The following is a 17,977-nucleotide window of genomic DNA, read 5'->3' as shown; positions in this document are numbered from 1 at the left end:
ATCATCGATGGGCATTTTGGTTGATTCCAGGTCTTTGCTATTGTAAACAGTGCTGCAATGAACATTCGTGTGCATGTGTCCTTATAGTAGAACGATTTATAGTCCTTTGGATATATACCCAGTAATGGGATTGCTGGGTCAAATGGAATTTCTATTTCTAAGGCCTTGAGGAATCGCCACACTGTCTTCCACAATGGTTAGACTAATTTACACTCCCACCAACAGTGTAAAAGTGTTCCTTTTTCTCCACATCCTCTCCAGCACCTGTGGTCTCCAGATTTTTTAATGATCGCCATTCTAACTGGCGTGAGATGGTATCTCAATGTGGTTTTGATTTGCATCTCTCTAATGACCAGTGACGATGAGCAGTTTTTCATATGATTGTTGGCCTCATATATGTCTTCTTTCGTAAAGTGTCTGTTCATATCTTTGCCCACTTTTGAATGGGCTTGTTTGTTTTTTTCTGTAAATCTGTTTGAGTTCTTTGTAAATTCTGGATATCAGCCCTTTGTCAGATGGGTAAACTGCAAAAATTTTTTCTTAAAAAAATTAATATACATGTCTCACTTTTTCCTTACAATTCTGGTACTATTTTCTTTCAGGGGAATTCATCATTATTGACTATCCTTACCTTGCTGAGATGATTTTGTAGTGTTATTTTCTGTGAATTGCATTACAAAAATGATACACGTTGCTTTTTATTTTATTTTATTATTTTTTTTGAGATGGAGTTTCACTCTTGTTACCCAGGCTGCAGTGCAATGGCACGATCTCGGCTCACCGCAACCTCTGCCTCCTGGGTTCAGGCAATTCTCCTGCCTCAGCCTCCTGAGTAGCTGGGATTACAGGTACATGCCACCATGCCCAGCTAATTTTTTGTATTTTTAGTAGAGACGGGGTTTCACCATGTTGACCAGGATGGTCGCGATCTCTTGACCTCGTGATCCACATGCCTCGGCCTCCCAAAGTGCTGGGATTACAGGCCTGAGCCACCGCACAAGGCTGCTTTTTATTTTTGAAACACAACATAATCACATTTAATATGCTTTTAAGAAGTCAATTTCTTTATCCTAGAAATTTAGATAGTCATTCCTAAAAATCATGCCTATTCTCCTTGACCTCTCACATGCCCAGTTGAATATGCCTGGACAAAACTTTAAAATCGATGGAAACAAAGACTAAGATTTTGTAATAAAAATACTAAAGCAAGAAATGCACATCCCATTGCAGAACAGACTGCACTGGACAGAGTCATAAGGTTGTTTAATGGAGGTGAGGACACACATTTCTATGAATATATAAAGAGGATCAGTGAATTAAGAAATGTTTCTGCCCACGGCCCTGCACAGGGCTTCCTTGACCTCCTTGTTCCTTAGGCTGTAAACAGCAGGGTTCAGCAGGGGAGTGATGACAGTGTAGGTCACTGAGTGAATGAGGTCTTGTTCTATAGAGTTTTCTGACTTGGGCTGGAGGTAGGCAATGGAGGCACAGCCCTAGTGGACCACGACCACAGTGAGATGGAAGGCACAGGTGGCAAAGGTCTTCTTCCCATCCTCAGTTGGGGCAATCTTGAGGATAGTTGAGATGATAAGGACATAGGAGATGAAGACCAGACCCATGGGGACCAGGATGACAAATAAACTGACAACAAAATTGATTATCTCATTGATAATGGTATCAATACAGGAGAGTTTCATGACAGGGAGGATGTCACAGAAGAAATGACCAACCACCCTGTGACAAAACAGTAAGGTAAATATGGATGTTACCTGGACAGCTGCCATGGCCAGGCCAATGCCAAAGTCTCCGCACACCAGCTGGACACACACCTTCTTGCACATGATGACCATGTATCTCAGGGGATTGCAGATGGCCACAGAGTGGTCATAGCCCATCACTGTGAGCAAGAAGCAACTGTTGATGGCCAAGGTAACAAAGAAGAACATTTGGGTAGTACAACGTCCTAGGGAGATTTGCTCGGTCTGGGCTACGAGGCTGGAGAGCATCTGTGGAATGATGATCAGTGTGTACATGTCTCTGAGCTAGCCAGCATGCTCAGGAGAAGTACATGGGGGTGTGAAGGTGACGGTCAATGCAGATGATAGTCACGATGATGGCACTGCCAGCCAGGGTTAATGTGTACAGGATGAGAAAAACCACAAAGAGAGTGATTTGATGTTTGTAGAATCTGAAGAACCCCAGGAAAACAAACTCTGTCACCTCTGTGAGGTTCTTTCTCTGCATTCATAGGAAGTCAACATAAAGGAATTCTATAGAGAAATGACTATAGAAAACACTAAGAAAAAAAGTCAATTTCTCTGCTTTATAATCAGGAGCATTCTAGCTCATGTTACAGAGCAGCTTCACCATCTTCTCTCTTTTCTGTTTTTGCTGTCTTCTTAATCTTCTGTTAAGCCTCTGGCTGAGGAATTGCCAATATGTGACACCACAGCCCATATCTTTTCAAAGTGCCATTATAAATGTGCAGTTTTGTAGGGCACGGAGGGAGGCTTTTTTCTTTGCAATATGTATGACACAGGGGTCGCATCCCATGCCATCCTGGGAAAGTTCACATAGCTAAGACAATAAAATGTGGGTGAGAAGCTGTCCTCACTGAATTAGAACCATTGGTGGATAGCTTCTGGTGATAGTGCAGGGGAGCAGAGTCAAGGTCAGCTCTCACTGACCTTTAGGAACACTTCAGTAAGAGTGAAGATGAGATATTCCAGGTCCAGCCTAGACGGTCTAGGGGAGACAAACCATTGGAAAAAACTGATTTGTTGTGAAAGTATTAACAGGGACTTAAGGTTTGGAGTCATGTAAACTAGAGAGAGAACCGGAAGTTGTTGGAGAAAGAGAGAAGAGAACCAGCAACAAAACAGAAAGTTGGACCTTGAATTTAAAAAAAAAATAGCTGCTTTCTTTTTGGCAGAGGGAATTCTAAGAATAAAGAGGTGTACTATTTGATTTAATATTGTTTGCTAAACTATATTGGAATGTAAACTCCCTTGGGTGCCTTAAGCCTTTGTTTAAAGATTTTATATGTATAATTTTCAGTTATAGTACTTAGGAAATAAAGAGAAGTGGATGATGGCGCAGTACAGAAAAAGGTATCATGCAAGGAATAAAATCCAGAGTGAGAAAGAAAAACCTCTGGCTTGTATGACTGCAAGAAATGCAGGGCCTCTCCTGCCTTCCCATGTCCCTTACAAGCACGCACAATATTTGCTAGAAATTTGGTAAGAGAGTCTGGGATTTCCACCATATATCAAATTACGGTTTTCACCATTTTGCTTAAATAACGAGTAACACTAACACTGCCAAAACAAGTGGCTAAGTTTTGGCATACTTAGGGAACTGCCGCTGGGAATCTAGGAACCACTGTGAGTGTTTTAGAAAATAGTTCATCATGGAAAATGAGGCAAATGTTTCAAGTATAAATGAGTGTGTCACTAAAATTAGAGAAATGTGCCTTAAAAGACCACTGAGATACCGTGGGATAGGCAAAGGTTAGAGAGAGCAACAGTGCAACTCCAGGCAGCTTATTAGAAAGGATGGGATGGAGCTGTGGTTATGGAAATTTGAATTAACAAAAATAAAGGAGAATTAAACATTCAGTTAAGTCAGTCACACTAGCCACATTTCAAATGATAAAAAGCTACATGTGACTAGTGCCTACCATATTGGACAGCTCAGTTATCAGATATTTTCTTTTGTTGGTGAAAGGTATGCTGAACTGTGCTGTTACGGTGTCCTACCATGGACAAATGTGTGAAATACATTAAATAACAACAACAAAATGGCCTATTTAGAGAACAATACTATGATATGATATGCTGCCATATGGTTAGGAATATTCTGTGTGTGTGCGTGTGTGTGTGTATGTTAATAAATGCTTGCATATGTGGGGGAAAAAGCCTAAAAGAATATGAACTTGATATTATCGTGAATTAACTGTCATATTGTGCTGGGGCATGAGATTATAGGAATATTTGACTTTTATTATTTTTACAGTGATGATAATGGCTCATTTAAAAATATTTTGATTTTAAGCATAAAATTATAACACAAATAATTTGGAGATGTCAAGGAGGATGACAACTGAAAACATATATTCAATTGAACAAGAAGGAGGCTACGAATGACCTTATTGGCCACAGTTCCAGCAGAGTCTTGGGCTTGAAAGCCTGATTATGTGGCGTCCACAAAGAATAATTTTGTTAATGTGTTAGATGAGAACAACAGATGTCATGTGCCTTTTCCCTTTCCTGATGAGCCTATTGCAATGAGGGACAAAATATAGTTCAGGCTGTGTTGAGGCAGGAAAACTATAGGCATATTTGGAGTAGGAAAGGCAGGAAATTACAAAACTGAACTATATCAGGAGGAGGAAAAATCTTCTGGTATCTTTGATTTAGGAGCTGAAAAATGCTGCTTTCACCCCAGATCAGCCACCAATTTGTTGTAAATATGTTTCATGTAAGTATAAATTTACTTTCTTGGAATAAGTTGTGAAGACATAGATGAGATGGCTAAGGACTCACTAGATGCAGGGAAAGTGGGCCAGGTACATGAGCCCAGGAGTAAAAAGTTTATTGCCTATGGTATACATTTGAATTGCATTGAATAGGCAACAAAATCATATTTTAAGACAAGATATTCATAAAATTTGGGGAAACAAATGCAAAAAAGAAAGGTCAGAGTAAGATATGGGAACACGAGTAGCCCCTTCAAACCAATGTTCTTTCCATATTGTTTAGTATTTATTTGGATGAAAGTTGTGTGGTGTGTGAGAGAAAGGTAAAGACTTGCTATAGGGGAAGCTGTCATTTCTCCTGTCAGTGGAGCTCAGCTACAAGGGAACTCCCAACAGTAGGCTTAACACAAACAGACAGACAAACAAACAAACAAGCAAACAAACAAACGAGCCCTACGGTGATTGGGCTTTGTCCTGTATAAAGTGTTGTTGGTGGTGGTTATTGACGCCTCCTAGAGTAGATGCCATTCATTGCTGGCCCTGATTTTTCCAAGCGTTCTTCCCAACCATATCCCTTTCCCTGAAAGGAGTTCTATTATGTGTTTCACCTATCCAGGGATGTTTTAGAGTCCCTTAGAGATTAAGGGCAATTGCCTGGTTGTCTCATTTTTTAACCTGTCACTTTCTGAGGTGCAGAAGCAATCTAAAATGATTACTGTGAGAAATTATGGCTCAAATGTCAAATGCACAGCTGTTACTGTCCCTGGAAGTGAGGAAGGCCGTGCTGAGAGAAATAAGGAAGTCTGAGATGCAGGAGGAAATCACATTGTTAGTTCTTCTTGGTCTTCTTAGAGTCTGACACACACAAAGTCAGGCAGCAATGAGCACTAGTGTTCAGCTTGGGAAGGGAGAAGAGGTCCCAGAGGGTACCATGGATCCAAAGAAATGTGTGAAACGGGTGGATGGCTCTCACCTGCAGAGGTTTGCCAGAGTGAGTGTTCAGTGGCTAGAATGTGTCTCAGTGAATTAAGGGCTATGTTAGCACCATATGGCTACCTCTCTCTCTCTCTCTTTTTCTACTGGCTGTTTTTTTTTGAGTCTCCACCCAGCCAGAAGCGAGTGCAGCTGAGCACAGTAGCAGCAGCCCTTCTACCATCCAAATCTGGGCTTTCTCTGGCTGAACCCTAAGGGTGTTTCTGTGGAGGGAACACGCCAGTGGATAATCTCAAAAGCACAGTATAGAACAGAAAGAAGCTTTCAAAATGATTTATACATTCCAGAAGGATAAAAACCCTGTGGGAGAGTAAAAATACCGAAATGTGCTCATGCATCAAAATCTTAGTCATGAAGTCAATATTCCTACCAGAGGAAAAGAAAAATAAAGTGGAGGGGAAAACACAATTTGAGACTGTAAAGGAAATACCACTTGCAAGGAAAAGAAATTATTACGGCAGCCATGGGTGTACAGAATAGTTTAATCTTTATAAGCAAAATTTGTGGCTGGAAACAGAATCTGTGTTAAAAAAATTAAAATATGCAAGATAGCAAAACCTTTATAATTATATTTTGTGTGTAAAGTAATTGTGCAGTTAAAAAAAATAGTGACATTACCTTTTTGCTAGAGTTTTCATCCCCTCCCCTCCTTTCCCTCATTTTCCTTCCCTTTCCTTTCTTTTTTAAACAAAATATATCTAACGAGCCAGGGATAAAGGAATCAACATCTTAAGAAACTGATGATTATGAGAGTTAGTTGAATAAATAAGAGAATAATGACTTTTCTTTTGTATAGAAGCCTCCTCAGACCCAAAAGTGTCCATCCACCTTCTTGAGGCTGTGGAATCCGTCTGTGTTCCATTTTAGAGTAATTGTGACTTATTTACAAAAGATCACTACTCACTACAATTATAGGAAATCTGATTATCATTTGTTTGGAAAAATAAATGACAGACTCTTGGTATTTTTAAAATTTTGGCCTTATTTGGTTCTCAGCCTTATTAAATTATTGGGTCACTTACACTTTACTGGACTCTGGCTGAAGTACAGGGTGACATTCACACTGAGTGCCTTTGGCCCTGTTGTCTTTGGCTCAGAAGAGCTGCCCTCTTAATCTCTGTGATTAGGAAGAGACTCTCAGAGGAGAAGTTCTGCTGTCTAGCTCTAGTCTCCTGCGTCAATTTGTGAAGAGACTTACCATGTCTCCCATGGGTCTACACAGAGTCAGAATCCAGAAATGAGCCAAGGAATTTCATTACAAGCAGATCACACTAGGAGTATTGAGCAAGCTTTGGTCTCACATGGCCTGCTAGTTATTTTTCTTCAGGGAAGAAATAGCTCAACTCAGTTGAAGACATGTTGTCACATGGCACCATCTTCTGTTCTTTTGAATCCCTGTTAGTGTTTGGTCCTTGGTTAGTTACTGTCAGTGAGAACGCACTCATATAAAAGTCAGACACGGTGTCTCACTGTATACAGATAGAGCTTCCTTTATTTCTCCAGCTAGGAGAGGCCGTGCATTGGTTTGGTTAGTGAAGACTTAGTTTAGGGGTAGGAACTGAAAATGGAGCATGAGTGCTCATTTTGATTTGTCATAGTATACCAAGAAGTTAGGGCAGATGGTAAAATTTTAGATCATCCTCCACCTCATCCTCATAGCTAACAATCACTGAGCAATTGCACTATGCCAGAACAGGGACTGAGTGGGTGCTTTGCATGCATTGTCACCCTGAATCCCCACAGGAACCCTATAAGGCTACTGAGAGAAGCTGCCACAACAGCTGGTGCTCTAGATGAAGTGCTTGGTATTTGCCTTTGGCGTCTAACCCTAGGCACAGCTGTGTGAACCTCTAATAGATTATGGGCTTCAGTGAAATGTGTCAATGACATTAGCTTTGCTTCTGGATCCTGTGGTTGTATGTGACATGATGCAAATGCCTTTATCAGTGCCCAGACTGGATGGTGGTCCCTCTAGGTATCTTCCATGTTAAACTCAGAAAAGTGGCCACAGCCAGACAAAAAAGAGATAGAAAATTCTGGAATGCAAATTGCGTTTAATTTACATGTTAATCAACTATTTAGTCTTGACAAGATGAAGATTAAAGACAACTCAGGTCATGTTTCACTTTGTCTTCTGCCAGTTGAATGGTCTTGAATGCCTATACTTTCTTTCTAAACAATAGAAAGTCTCATAAATACCTAAAAAGTCTCCACATTGCATTCCAAATGTTACTACACATTGATCTTCTCTAGTGCAGATAAAATATATATTTTTAAAATTTCTACTCCAAGTGAAGTCTTAGCTAAGGCATATCCCAACTAAGAGACCTCATTGCTTTAATCTCAGAGCTCCACCCAGTCTCCCACACAAAACTCACAGAAAACTACCTGCAAGCCTTCTCATCCAGAAAAATTATGAACTTCCGGTAAAACCCGTCCTGAAGCCATATAGCTAAATGCTCTTACCTGTTTTTCTGTAGTCAAAAATAAGAATCATATCTTTACTTGCATAAGATAGAGACTAGAAAATGGCTTTTCTTATTAGCGATGACTCCTGGTTTTAGCAATTCATTGTACATGTTGTATACTACTTGTTCCCTAGTATCTCCTAGCCTTAGTGACAAGTATGGGAAAGGCGGTGATTATCCAGGTAATTATTGAATCACTACACAACTATGTTCCTGGGTTATTGTGCCTCCAAATCCTTCCATTTTCTTTATAGATTATGAATTATTCAAGTAGTTTCATCTGTGACTTTTGCTGCTTACTTTGTTGTGACAACAACTGTATCTGAGAAAAATGCTAAGATGAAGTTATCAGAAATTCCAACTGTGTTAGTCTGTTCTCATGCTGCTATATAGAACTGCCCAAGACTGGGTAATTTATAAAGGAAAGAGATATAATTGACTCACAGCTCCACAGGGCTCGGGAGGCCTCAGGAAACTTACAATTATGGCAGAAAGGGAAGCAAACATGTCCTTCTTCACATGGCGGCAGGAAGAATTGTGCTGCAAAGGGGAAAAGTGCCTTATAAAACCAACAGATCTCATGAGAACTCACTATCATAAGAACAGCATGAGGGTAATTGCTGCCCACTGGGTCCCTCTTATGACACTTGGGGATTATGGTAACTACAATTCAAGATGAGATTTGGGTCTGGACATAGCCAAACCCTATCACCACCTCTATTATAAATGATGTTAAAATCGACTCTCTTTAGTTTTGAATGGGCCATCAATAGGATGGATATTAATAAAAATAATATACACAGATTCACTCAAATAAAGAATTTATGAAGGAAATGATTAAGAACCATCTCTACAACTCTTGTATCTTTTAGCCAGAACAGGGTATACAGAGAAGACAAAATGTGGAGATAGGAAGAAAATTCTCCAAAGAACTTCTTTGCAGAAAGCTGCTCTTTCACTGTTGTTGCTGCTTTGAGGGAGTATTAGGTTATGTTATTTGTATCTTTAGAAGAAGATTATTATTTTTTTTACTTCCTTATCCAACCTGAAGCCTAGTGTGGGGACTTCTGTGAAGTCACTGAGGAAGCTTGAAATATACCTCTTGCTATTGGGAGACTCAAAGGCCTTGAAAAAGCTGCAACCACTGTAGAAATAGGAAAGTGTTGTCTACATCAAGACTATCACAGACTTCTAGAATTTATTTATTTATTTATTTATTTATTTATTTATTTTTGAGATGCAGTTTTGCTCTTGTTAACCAGACTGGAGTGCAATGGTGCGATCTCGGCTCACCACAACCTCTGCCTCCTGGGTTCAAGCAATTCTCCTGCCTCAGCCTCCCGAGTAGCTGGGACTCAGGCACGCACCACCATGCCCAGATAATTTTTGTATTTTTAGTAGAGACGGGGTTTCACCATGTTGACCAGGATGGTCTCGATCTCTTGACCTCGTGATCCACCCGCCTCGGCCTCCCAAAGTGCTGGGATTATAGGCGTGAGCCACCGCACCCGGCCTCAGACTTTTAGAATTTATAAGGACAAGAGATATATAAATGGCTGTTTTGGATGAAGTGCAGACAACAGAGAAGAAAGAGCTGACATGTGTCATTTTGGATTCTGTTCAGAAGAGCCATCTTAAGAGTCAGAGAGTTAACAGGAACAAGAAACCAGTCACGAACACTCTATTCTGAGATCTATGTAAGTAATTGCAAATGATTACCAAGAATAAATGATCCTTTTAACTAAGGGGAAAGTGAAAGGGGGACTATGATATCAACCTGAGCTAGAAGAAAGCCTAAACATGTGAGGGGTGGATGACAATACAGGCTGGTTATTGTTGGGAGAAACCCACACGTAGTTGACACAGACTTAATAGAACGTAAATTCTGAAAAAGCAAGCACCATGATTGTTTTACTCAATGTTATATGTTCAGTACCTGGCATTGCCTGGCATATTTTTGAGAAGTTGCCTAATAAATAGTTGAATGAATGGATTATATCATTTGGAAATACACTGGTTTCATTTCTAAAACTTGTTTTATGTTCCTTGGCAAAGAGTTGTTAAACTAAAACACAGTGTTAGTGAATATGATAGAAATATCTGCCACCCAAGAATAGATAGATCTTTCTATTACTTACAGTACAAGTTTATGGAAAGGTGGTTAATACTGAAAAAACATAAAGCAAGCCTTAGCTCGTTAGCTGTGAATCAGAAATTAATCATTTTTTATATTGCTAAAATCCCTGTCTACCTAACCAACTCAATGTTCTACGTAAGTTCTACTTGTCTTAGTCCATTTTGTGTAAAGGAATACCCGAGACTCAGTGATTTATCAAGAAAAGGTTTATTTAGCTTATTGCTCTGCAGGCTGAGAAGTTCAAGAGCATGCCTCTGGCTTCTCTTTTGTGCTGTGTCAAAACATGGTGGAGAAAGTCAAAGGGGAAGTGAGTATGTGCAAAGAGAACAAAACCTAAGGGACATCTGGCTGTATAACAACTAAATCTGGCAGCTGGGTGGGGTGGATCATGCCTGTAATCCCAGCACTTTGGGAGGCCAAGGGTGGATCATGAGGTCAGGAGTTCAAGACCAGCCTGGCCAAGACAGTGAAACCCCCCTTACTAAAAATATAAAAATTGGCTGGGCATGGTGGCCAGTGCTTGTAATCCCAGCTACTCGGAAGGCTAAGACAGAGAATTGCTTGAATCCAGGAGGCAGAGTTTGCAGTGAGCCAAGACTGTGACACTGCAGTCCAGCCTGGGTAACAGAGTGTCTCAAAAAAAAAAAAAAAAATCTGGCGAGAACTAATCTGATCCCACAAGAGTTCATACAGCCTCCTAAGAGTGAGAACGCACTCATTACTGTGAGAACAGCACCAAACCGTTCATGAGGAACCCATTCCCATAGCCCAGTCACCTCAAACTAGGCCTCAACTTCCAACAACACCATATTGGGAATATAATTTCAAGATGAGGTTCGGTGGAAGCAAACAAACCATATCCAAACCATTATACCATCTCATCAGAAATGAGGTGGAAATGTTCTTATAAAGCCCCTGCTGCTCCATTTAAGTACCTCAGCAAATCTTCCCAGTTTCTATCTGTGCCTCTCTGCTTCCACCCTATTGCCCCATTAGAGAGTTTCCAGAAGCAGGATAGCTACTTCTTCATATCTGGTGACTGCCTCCATCCACTCTGGGCAAACAGCCTCATGAGTTTGAAATGATCACATTGGTTACCATCCTGAAGGTGTTCTGGATGCTTTCTTTCTGATTTCACTGACTTCATGCCCTACTTATTATCAGTAAGGAAAATCTGTCTTACTTCCCATATGGAGCCCAGACTCTCTCTGGGATCCTTGCTTCCCTGGGAATGCAACTCATAGCTGTTTATGACAGGCCAGGTACTGGGTTTTCATAACCATGAAAATAACTGCTACTAATAACATCTGACAATTATTTTGCAGTGTGATACAGTTAAGATGCCACTTGCTCTGCTAAGAGTTATATCTGAAATGGAAAGTCCATTTCAGAGAGTGTTCTGTATGTACTCTCTGTGTACATTTCAGAGAGAGTAAGTGGAACCAGGTTATGGAGGGCAATGTCATATTTAGAGATTTTTTTTTTTTTTTTAAACGGAGTTTTGCTTTTGTTGCCCAGACTGGAGTGCTATCTCGGCTCACTGCAACCTCCGCCTCCCAGATTCAAGTGATTCTCCTGCCTCAGACTCCGGAGTAGCTGGGATTACAGGCATGTGCCACCACGCCTGGCTAATTTTTTTGTGTTTTTAGTAGAGACAGGGTTTCATCATGTTGGTCAGGCTGGTCTTGAACTCCTGACCTCATATGATCTGCCTGCCTCAAACTTCCAAAGTTCTGGGATTACAGGCATGAGCTACTGCACCTGGCCATATTTAGAGGTTTAAATTATATCCTGTAAGAAATGTTAATCCAAGGAATTTTTTTTTTTTTTTTTGAGACGGAGTCTTGCTCTGCAGCCAGGCTGGAGCACAGTGGCACAATCTTGGCTCACTACAATCTCTGCCTCCCAGATTCAAGCCGTGGAAGAATTTTAGGCAGCATAGTCACATGACCAATATTCAGAGTATGATATTTTTGATGACATCAGGACAATATTACAAAAATCAAGCATTGTACAGTCCCACTGGGGTTTCTGAGGGGTAAAGTCATGTTTGCCTTCACAAAATGATCCCAGTCTCATACTTTTTTGGTTTCATTCTGACTTCTAGTTTTATTCTTCCTGTCTCATTACCCGCTATCAGCTTCTCAACTATTGCTGACTTATCTCATTATAACTCTCCCGGACGCAACCTCAGACCTCTTTTTGATCAGTTTGCAACGGGAAAAATAAAAGGATTGTGATTGCAATACCACACATATTTTGAATCGTTATTAAAATGGTTGTGGGTAGCTTTTAAGTGTCGCCACTGCCCCGCTCATTGAATGCTCTGGTTTTGTGACATATCTTTCTAGTTACTTAACCGTTTTTCTCCCCATACTTGACAACTTGGTTTTTCAGGATAATGAAACACCAATTACCAAATAAGTAGATATAAGATAAAGATATGGGACTATGAAAAGCACTAAACAAATGCAGATAGCGTAATACAATATATTTTTTTAATTAGGCAGACCTATAGATAGGAAATTAAAGGAAGAGAGAGCTGCAGGTGTGAGATCTAGTATCCAGCTGCTTTGAGCAGGTCTCTTAGATGTCAGTTCATTTTCACGTGCTCCTGTTGAGTCAGCACCTCAGACCCACACCAGCGGTTTGATGATAACATATCCTTTGATTTCATAGTTCAGAGCCCGCCAGTCCAGGATATTAGCAGGGAGGGGGGCACCATGATAGGCAGACAAGATCTCTTCTGGGGGCAGCACGGAGTCCCACATGTACAAATCTCCAATCTCTCCCACAAAGGACTGGCTCCTATCAAACTTGCCCCCATAGGAATCCTGCTCCTGCCCCAGGACAATCTTGGGGTTAGCTTCCACAGAGTAACCCCGTCGCAGTCCCTTTTTCACCAAAGGTGTCCCATTGATCCAAAATTCAGCAATACCTGATGAGGACTCCCAGCTTGCACAGATGTGCACTGGGGCTGGGAACTTTTCAGTAGATTTGAATACAACTTCATTTCTTCCAATGTTTAGACTATATAGACTATTCTCTCCAGTTTTTTCTTTATAAACTAGTAGTTCATTATCCTTATCCTGGCTGCTATAGGAGAAGAGGGTATGGGAACGGGAGAGATCACTATAGGCTCGAAAACACAAAGTAAAGTTCTGTAGCGGCTTCTCCAGCGATGGGATCAAGTTCACGTGGTCAGTAGCAGATTCTCTGGGAAATACAAACACCTTTCTACTGAGGTCTGTGGGATAAAGAAAGAAAGGTAATGACCTTCAGCATAAATGCAGGGAAACGACATCTTGGCTTCAACCGACTTTCTCACTTTATGATTCTTGACCACCCCTTGACCTCCTTACCTGTTTGAGCAAAGGCTTCCAGGAGGCTGGTGAGGACAACGACCCAAAACAGCAGCTTGTTCATGTTCCTGGTCTAGGGTTGTTATAGCGGAAGCAGTGACCAGGATGAGGGTAGCGGACAACACAGTGGCTGTCCACCTAGCATCTGAGATTCTTACCCTTAGACCTCAGGCTATTCAGGGTTTATATGCACCTTGGGTGAGGACAGGGGAGGAAGAGCACCAGTAATGTGTGAGTGATTTTCCAGGCCTTCCTCCCTGGCACTTATGCTGAGGGAGTGGTGAGGGCTGAGCTGGGAAATCAATGGGAGTTATTTATTAGAGACAAGTGACAGTTAGAGCTCCAAATCCTGTTACCCAGATTGTATTGCTGGGAAAAGAGTCACTGCAGAGCAGCAGGGTTATGGATGGGATGAGATGGGCTGGCCACGTCAGCAGAGCCTCTCTCTGCTCTCTGGGCCCCTCTCCTTGATGACTGTGTGCTCCGACAGAAGCTCCCGAGCCATGTGAAGTGTCTCCCTAAGCTCAGCCCTTTTGTGGGCTATGGGAACAAGGCCTTTCTTTTATACTTCTCAAGTTGTCTTCTATTTGTAGGATATTCTAGGATTCTGCTTTCTGCTGAAGACCCTAAAAAGTGCCCTCACCTTTGATTAATTCAACATTGAGTAATACATCCAGGCATTGCTAAGAGGAAAGAGGGACTTGGAGTATAAACTTTCTGTCACCATGAAGCTTAGTATTTTTCTGCTGCTTCTACTCAGCGCTTTTTTTCTTTTGCATATCTTGGTGCTTCCTTATCCTAGATCTTTCCATTTCTCATTATGACTTATTTTTCTGGTTACATCATATTGCCTGCAGAGATGTCAGTATCTCCTCAAGCTTTTCTCTCTTCTTCTTTGAGTCCTTGGTCATTGAGTGTATATCTAATCCATCTCTGGTGATGACCCCATTAGTATATTACTCACATTTATTCAATTCTCAGGTGCTACACTAGGTTCTGGGGATTCAGTGGTCACTGACTCTTGCACAGCCCCAGAGATATCTCCATCTCCATTCTCTCTGCTTCACTCTTCACTCTCTCTATACTTTATTAACCACCACTCAAACCTTCTCTGGCTCTGAGACATCAAACCGATGTTCCTCTTTCTAACCACATTATTTCTTTCTCTCTTATCCCTAAATTATATGGCATTTTGTTTCTCAACCTACTGTTTAGCCTCGTTCATTTTCTCTTCTCTTAGCTCACCCCAGACCTAATCAGTCTTTTCAATGACACAATCACTGCCACCAAGAATACACTTTCTCTCTCATTGTTCAAAGTATGCTTCCTATTCTTATCCCTGGGAGGTTTCCATCCTCGACTTTTTTTGAAAAATCTAAATGGAATTCCAGGTTGTGAAACCTTATCTGGCTTGTTGCACAGTAAGTGTAAGTGATAAAGTTGGGCTTATACATCTATTGATTCCTGAATTAAGTACAGATCATTTGCTTGGAAGCCAATGCCATTTACAATCTGGCTCTAACCTGGCTGTGATCTTAGAATCTAATCCCACTCTCCTGTCAGACACCTGTAATGGTTGTTCTTTATACATTCCTGGCTTTTCTGACTTCATCACTTCTGTTATTCACCTTCATTCTGTCTGCTTTTTAGGGAATGGTTGTACTAAAAGCCCAGGCTTCACTACTGTGTCATTGCTATCTATGTAATAAAACTAAACTTGTACCTCTTGCATTTATACAAAAATATAAAAAATAAAACACAATCTGCTTCATGAAGACTTTTCTAATATCCTAACTATACATTATTTCCCCTTTTTTGCACTTCCTATAAGGTTAAGATCAAAGACTTTGGGATAGAATTTCAGTGTTGCCACTGACTAGTGGCTGACTATTCTGCAAGTCACTAAACGTCTCTGAACCTTAGTTTCCTTCTCTGCAAAACAAAGATAAAGCTATCTACCCCACAGTGTTTCTCTAAAGATAAATGAGATACTGTGATACAAAGTACATGGAACAGTATCTGGATGATGATTATGACCATCATTTTAGAGGTGTTATGACTGTTACCACTGTCTGTCTCAGATTATGGATATGATTGTATTTATCTCTGATCCCTTCTAGATTGAATCTGGGACTTACTCATATTTAGATCATTCATTTTATCGAACAATTTTTCTTAAGCATGAAAGGAAACTCTTACTTATTGTGGAATCAAATAACTCAGCTAGGGGGAGGATTTCTTTTTATGTAAGAAAGAGTTTATTAGCAACAAAAAGTAGAATACAATTGAATATGATCAGGTAATGCCGGAGGTAGGAACAGGAAGGTGACCTTTCTTGAGAACCCAGGGACTACACAATTCCCTAACATTTCCAGATGTTAATTAATAAGTTCCATAAAACTCAGAGAACATAGGGCTCACCAGATGCTTCTAGTTTTCTTCATAAATAAATAAATAATCATTCTCTTAACAAAAAATGGTTCGGAAATGAATGTAGAAGAGAGTGTTCTCTAATGGGAGATGAGTCCAGGGAACAGGTCTTGGGGATAAGTGACACAGCCTTAGACTCATGGTGGGAGAGCTTGGAAGTAAGGGCGTTTAGATAGCTCTTGGGGCCAAGTGCCAGGGTTTGTAGTTGCACATAAAATGTTGTGTCCAGACACTGTGATGAGGAAAGCTTGACTGGAAGATACAGTCTATAGTAGAATGGGAAAAAGGGAGAAAAAGTGGAGTCTGATTCTGTTCTCTAGTTTCCTTCCCTGGAATATGCTTCTCAGCCCTTGGAAGAGAACAGTCTGCACTTCCAGGGTTATCAAAGTGGAAACTGAGAATTCCTTCTGTTGCCAAATGGAAAAGTTGTGACGTCAGGATGTAGGAAAATGAATCCTGGATCTTCAGAACTGGGTGCAATTCTCCCAGTGACTCAATCACTGTTGCTGGATGCTCCTGGTTGCCTTCCTGCCAGTGAAAGTTCAGGTCAAGGTGGTAGCTCCTGTCTGGGTGGCTATGGAAGGCTTGAGCTTAGGGAAGAAAAGATACAGTATGTTGAAGAGAAGCAGGGCCACCTGTGTGCACCAAACAGAGCTGTCTTGGCCACATCAACTGGCATGCAACAAAGTTTGCCCTCAAAGAGCATAGTGGAAGAGGGCATCAGCAGTAGCAAAAAGAGGATCTGACTCAGAGCTTCAAAAAGGCAGAAGTATGAGATATAACTGAAGATCAGCTGAGGGATTCAAAAATACCTTAAAGATGCTTTCTAAGACCTTAGGTGTTTATAGAAGACATTAAGTCACAGTAACCAACAGGAAAGACTGGATAGGAAGAAACTGAGTAGAACGCAGGGTAGAACAAGATTTATGTTCAGTAAAGGATTATTTGCTGTGTGAGAATTATTAGCTGTAAGAGAATGTGAGAGCATTTAGATGGAAAGAGGCAATGGAGGCATGCATCAAGAGTAACTGATTATCACCCTGATATGTGGTTGGATAAAGCCAAAGATACACAACTTACAGTGATGGTGGGGTCTGTTATAAAGGCATAAATGGAAAAAGATGAGAATAAGATAAAAATATATAGAATATGGAACCATATTTCTGGATACAAGTGATGTGAAAAATATGGTGCTACCAGTGCAGATAGGACCATTGAGAGGATACTCACTTGGAGGAGGTAGAGGGTAGGTGATAAGCTTGGTTCCTCAAATGCTAAATTTGAAATGATAGTATGACCTACATATAAGAAAGGTCTGGGAGACTTTGAAATATGTGACTGCCATTTGGAATTAGAAATACAGGTTTCAGAGAAATCAACATATACATGATAATGAAACAAAAATGAATTTTGTCTTTCAGTGGAAGGGAGAAGAGAGAAAAGGTCAGGGAACCAAGCACTGACTTGAGGAAACATTTGCATTCATGGTGTTAGAGGCAAGATAAGAATGGCAGGTTGGGAGAGAGGTGGGAGAAAAAAATTATGTTTGGCAGAGAGGATAGTGTGTGGTGTCATGGAAACCAAGTCAGCATAAGTATCTAGGAAGTAGTATCCCATGGTATTAAATGCATCAGAGAGATCTAAGGTGAATACATGCTGGATTTAGCAATAAAAACTTCATTGGTAACCTTTGAAAGAGCAATTTTCATAAAGTGAGCATGTCAGAAGCCAAGTTTCAGGGAATGATGGAGGGAGAAAAAGGAAGGGAGTTTGTATCCTAAGGTTCAGTAATTCTGACAAAGAACAAAAGGAGAGAAACAAGATTCTCCACAGGAGAATTGTGATTAAATGCATATTTCTCACACAGTTTGTAGATTGTCTCTTCTTGACTGAGTGGCTTTGTTGCCCACTTCATAACATTGTATCCAACAACAGAGAAAAATCAGTGTCCACCTGAGATTTTGACTGACCTTTCTACCACAGTAGCTTTTTCAAACTCTAAATGCCAGCCTCAGGCTTCTGTGTCCACTTTGCAATTCTGGCAGCTTCACAAATTGGTCAGTCACTTTCCAGGTCATGCTGATACACAAGAGTCTTTTCTTGATCTCAT

At 40.7% G+C, this 17,977-nt stretch overlaps 1 protein-coding gene and 1 pseudogene across 1 annotated transcript; both read right to left on the bottom strand.

Moving 5' to 3' along the window:
- Positions 1–1,316: 1,316 nt before the first annotated feature.
- On the bottom strand, positions 1,317–2,244 carry LOC100400608 (putative olfactory receptor 10J6; annotated as a pseudogene).
- A 10,307-nt stretch (positions 2,245–12,551) lies between these two features.
- Positions 12,552–13,597, bottom strand: APCS (amyloid P component, serum). Its single transcript, XM_002760158.7, has 2 exons — positions 13,438–13,597; positions 12,552–13,322 (listed from the first exon to the last, which is right to left on the bottom strand). Exons 1-2 carry the CDS (start codon positions 13,499–13,501, stop codon positions 12,706–12,708), a joined length of 681 nt encoding a protein of 226 aa, XP_002760204.1. The 5' UTR covers positions 13,502–13,597; the 3' UTR covers positions 12,552–12,705.
- Between the last annotated feature and the right edge of the window lie 4,380 nt (positions 13,598–17,977).

This window comes from Callithrix jacchus, chromosome 18 (genome assembly GCF_049354715.1).
Source record: "Callithrix jacchus isolate 240 chromosome 18, calJac240_pri, whole genome shotgun sequence".
NCBI lineage: Eukaryota > Metazoa > Chordata > Mammalia > Primates > Cebidae > Callithrix > Callithrix jacchus.
Note: the sequence above shows the minus strand (reverse complement) of the source record. Positions and strands in the feature narration are given on the sequence as shown.